The sequence below is a fragment of the Ammodytes marinus genome, assembly GCF_949987685.1.
Source record: "Ammodytes marinus genome assembly, contig: scaffold_279, whole genome shotgun sequence".
Taxonomy (NCBI): Eukaryota; Metazoa; Chordata; class Actinopteri; order Uranoscopiformes; family Ammodytidae; genus Ammodytes; species Ammodytes marinus.
The window spans coordinates 503-5,000 of NW_027648167.1; the positions used below are offsets into that span (position 1 = coordinate 503).

General features: G+C 40.6%; 1 protein-coding gene across 1 annotated transcript in view; it reads right to left on the reverse strand.

The window, feature by feature from the left end:
• Positions 1–793: 793 nt before the first annotated feature.
• LOC307270958 (inactive phospholipase C-like protein 1) overlaps positions 794–4,498 on the reverse strand; it is a gene marked incomplete at its 3' end in the record, with an annotated part of 23,440 nt that continues 19,735 nt past the window's right edge. Inside the window, exons 9-10 of the mRNA XM_080054845.1 lie at positions 1,357–1,558; positions 794–954 (exon numbers count right to left, since the gene is read on the reverse strand). Of these exons, the coding sequence (XP_079910971.1) occupies positions 794–954; positions 1,357–1,558 (363 nt within the window). The remainder of the gene's footprint in view (positions 955–1,356; positions 1,559–4,498) is intronic.

Below are 4,498 nucleotides of genomic sequence, written 5' to 3' on the forward strand. Positions count from 1 at the left end.
GTGTGTGTGTGTGTGTGTGTGTGTGTGTGTGTGTGTGTGTGTGTGTGTGTGTGTGTGTGTGTGTGTGTGTGTGAGTTTCCCTTATAACCAGATATCTTATGAGCAAAAGCCTCAAGCATGAATAACACAAAAGCTGAGTGACAGCTGGTCCTCTGTGAGTCAGCTGCTGGAATTTCCTTTGTTACATCAGACAGTTAAAGGTGCAGTGTGTAGAATTAAAGGTGCAGTCAGTGATTCTGGAGAACGCTTTTCGTCAAAATCAGTGAATATCTTCTAACCTATCCGTACTGTACTGTGTGCCCACTGAATGCACAGCCTAGGGATCGAACAACCGACCCCATAGTTGAGGGTCGACCGCCCTTCACACTTCACCACAGCCACCACCAATGCATTATACACCATCTCCACCACTCACCTGTGCAGTGTGTGTGTGTGTGTGTGTGTGTGTGTGTGTGTGTGTGTGTCTGTCTGGTATTATACATTACATACATCTACAATCCTGTGTATAATATCCTACCTGTGCAGCCTCTCATAGGTCAGTGGCCTCTTTCAGTGGAGCGCTGTCTGTCTGTCTGTCTGTCTGTCTACTATCACACTATGTTTGTGTGTGTGTGTGTGTGTGTGCGTGTGTGTGTGTCTGTCTGTGTGTGTGTGTGTGTGTCTGTCTGTCTGTCTGTCTGTCTGTCTGTCTGTGTGTCTATCTGTCTGTCTGTCTGTCTGTCTGTCTGTCTGTCTGTCTGTCTGTGTGTCCGTCTGTCTGTCTGTCTGTCTGTCTGTCTGTCTGTCATTGTACCTGTGCGGCCTCTCGTAGGTCCGTGGCCTCCTTCAGTGGGGCGCTGGCGGGTTTGAAAGCTTCATCGACCACCTTGATCCCCGTGTGTCTGAGACTGACGTACTCTCTCCCTCTGCGGCCCACTCTCCTCACAGACAGACCCCGCCTCTGGGCCTTACCACCTGAAGAACATCAGATCAGATCAAATCAGTTAAGATCAGTTAAAATCAGTTAAAATCAGTTAAAATAAAATAAAATAAAATAAAATAAAATAAAATAAAATAAAATAAAATAAAATAAAATAAAATAAAATAAAATAAAATAAAATAAAATAAAATAAAATAAAATAAAATAAAATAAAATAAAATAAAATAAAATAAAATAAAATAAAATAAAATAAGATAAGATAAGATAAAATAAGATAAAATAAAATAAAATAAAATATATATCTGTCTGTCTGTCTGTCTATCTATCTATCTATCTATCTATCTATCTATCTATCTATCTATCTATCTATCTATCTATCTATCTATCTATCTATCTATCTATCTATCTATCCATCCATCCCGCAATCGCAACGTCACCTCCGCGCCTGTTGGTCACCGCCACGTGCACAAACAAGCTGGTGTGGGGTAAGGGGTCTCCCGATAGCCCAAGCAGGGGCACATTACGGTAGCCCGGTTGAAGGCACTCAAACGCCACGCTGTATTGGCCAATGAAATCGTCTCCTATGTAGTCGTCATCCAGAACCACGAAGCGTAGCAAGGCCAGCTCAGGCATGTTCACCTGTAGGGGAAAGAGAGAAAATGTCATTATTGATATGATGGTTGATTTTTTTTTTTTCATCTAACCTTTATTTACAATGATGTCGAGTTAAAGGTGCAGTGTGTAATATGACATCATCAAGAAAGTTCTACAAAGTTCTAGAATGCAACGCTCCCTGGGTAACCCCAACCCTTTCGAAAAATAACAGAAGCTACAGTGGCCTTCAAGGACAAGAACAATTCTAAATTTTAAACAATGCACTTGATGACATTCCAACTATGACACTTTCAAGATGGCGGCACTAGGCCTTGGTCCAAAATATGCAGAAATATGGACATATATGAGACCCTTTCTAAGGGAAAGGGTTTCAGCTATTATGCACTAAATTAAATGTACTTATGGATATTATAATTACTTTCTACAAAATCTGCTAGGAAATAAAACCCATAATTCTACACACTGCAGGTTTAATGGACTCCACATATATAGCACTTTTTTTCCCCCGCTGGTTTTTCACAGACCCCAAAAGAATATAAAGTAAAACATGCAGGACGACCGCCCTACACACTTCACCGCAGCTGCCCTCTATGGTGGGATACACACACACACACACACACACACACACACACACACACACACACACACACACACACACACACACACACACACACACACACACACACACACACACACACACACACACACACACACACACACACACACACACACACACACACACACACACACACACACACACACACACACACACACACACACAGCTGCCTCTAAAGACCAACATTTTATTTCAATTTGACTGGATTTTGTAACTGATTGCGAACTTGGGACATTCGATGGTTGGTGCTTTGGAAACTAAAATAGCGCCAGCCAGGGCCACCGAGCAATCCAAAGTGTTCTCACCCATACACTGAAAACAGTAGCCTCAGCTGCTGCGTCTAGATAGTTGGATTTTATATAATTTAAATATGGCTGGATATGATTGCAATATGTTCACCTGGGGAAGAGAAAATGTAATGTTTTTTTTTATGTTGGTGCGCTCGAGAACTAGAATAGCACCAGGACCAAAAAACACTTGAAAAAGTCCCTCACCTACACTGAAAAATAGTCACCTTAAAGCTGGGGTGGAGGATTTGGGGAGAAAATGGCAGTTGGGATAGAGATTTGAATCCAAACCGCTCCACTTGTTCTCTTTGGTCCCTCCCCTATGGTCCCTCCCTGACACGCTCTACACCAACAAAGTCGGTGCCAAAGTGAAGGGACAGTCCCAACAGCCAATAAGAACAGAGAATCGGAGCATCGCTCTGATTGGCCAAAGTGTACAGCTCATGTTAACTTTGACCAATCAGAAATCATACACCCCAGCTTTAACTGCCTATAAAGACAGGGATTGTGTGTCCTTTTAATATTTAATATTGACTGAATTTGAACTCTGAGTGCAACCCTGGGAAATGGGTTTGAAAAAGAATTTATGAAGATTCAATTTTTTTACTTTTGCTGTATCCAATTAACTAAAATAGCACCAAGGCCACCAAGCAATTCACACAGTCCTTCACCTACACTGACAATGATCACCCCAGCTGCTTCTAAACACTGAGATTCTATTTTCAATTTGACCGAATTTGAGCTGTTTGCGACCCTGGGCATGTTCACCTGTGATTTTTTTTTTTTATGTTTTCATGTTGGTGCATTTGAGAACTAAAATAGTACCAGGGCCAAAAAACATTTCGCACTGGCTATGTTTGAAAAGCCCAAACGTCCTACTCATACTACATACTCAACATGTATATACTGCATACTGTCTACTTAACCGTCCATTGTGTATGCGAGGTTCGTTGGACCGTTCACACTGAAGTATACAGAAGCAATAAAGAATTAAAAAAAAAACTTCTGTGTCATTTGAAAAGACGCAATGCATTGTGGGGCGGTTGAGTAGGAAAAGTAACCTGTCGATCCATACACAAAATCTTTCCCGGAAGTTAGTACTCATCCGGGCATTTCTCACCAACACAAACTCGCATACACAACCACAACATACTCAAATTGACGTGAAAATGAGTATGAGTATGACGTTAGTAGGGCTTTTAGTATGAGTATGACGTTAGTAGGGCTTCTAGTATGAGTAGGACGTTAGTAGGGCTTTTAGTATGAGTAGGACGTTAGTAGTTAGTATGAGTAGAATGTTAGTAGGGCTTTTAGTATGAGTAGGACGTTAGTATGAGTAGGACGTTAGTAGTTAGTATGAGTAGAATGTTAGTAGGGCTTTTAGTATGAGTAGGACGTTAGTAGGGCTTTTAGTATGAGTAGGACGTTAGTAGGGCTTTTCGAACACATCCACAGTCCCTCACCTACACTGAAAATACACTGGTAATTCTGAACTAGTATGAAACCATGAAAGTAAGTACGTTAAATAGGCTATATAAAAAATAACTAGTATACTGTCAGTCAGGTAATTTTCATTGCAGCCATTCTACATTACTGTCTAAATGTTTAATGTCTAATCTTGAATCTTGATGTATTTTCTTTGTTTTTTACTATCTCTTAAGGAATACTTCACCCATACAGAACCGGCGTTCTATCATTATAAAATCACTATTATAATATAATGAATGAGGTTTTTCTTCCCCCAGTCTTCCCTCAGTCTTCCCTTGGCCCAGCTGTCCTGTTAATCCTAACCCTTACTGTGATGTCACAAGAAGGAAACTGTAGGGTTAGACAGTGAGACCATAAAACACTCTTTCTGCCTTTTCTCAGGCTAGGATGAACCGATTTAAAAAATGTTTTGCACATTTATACTACGTAGGATCTCAGAGTTCAATACACCTTCATATTCCAACCGGTGAAGTAGGTCTTTAAATCCAATTTCTAATGTCTAATCTTGATGTAAATGGTAAATGGTAAATGGACTTGACTTATATAGCGCTTTCTAGCCGATTTTCTCAGCCC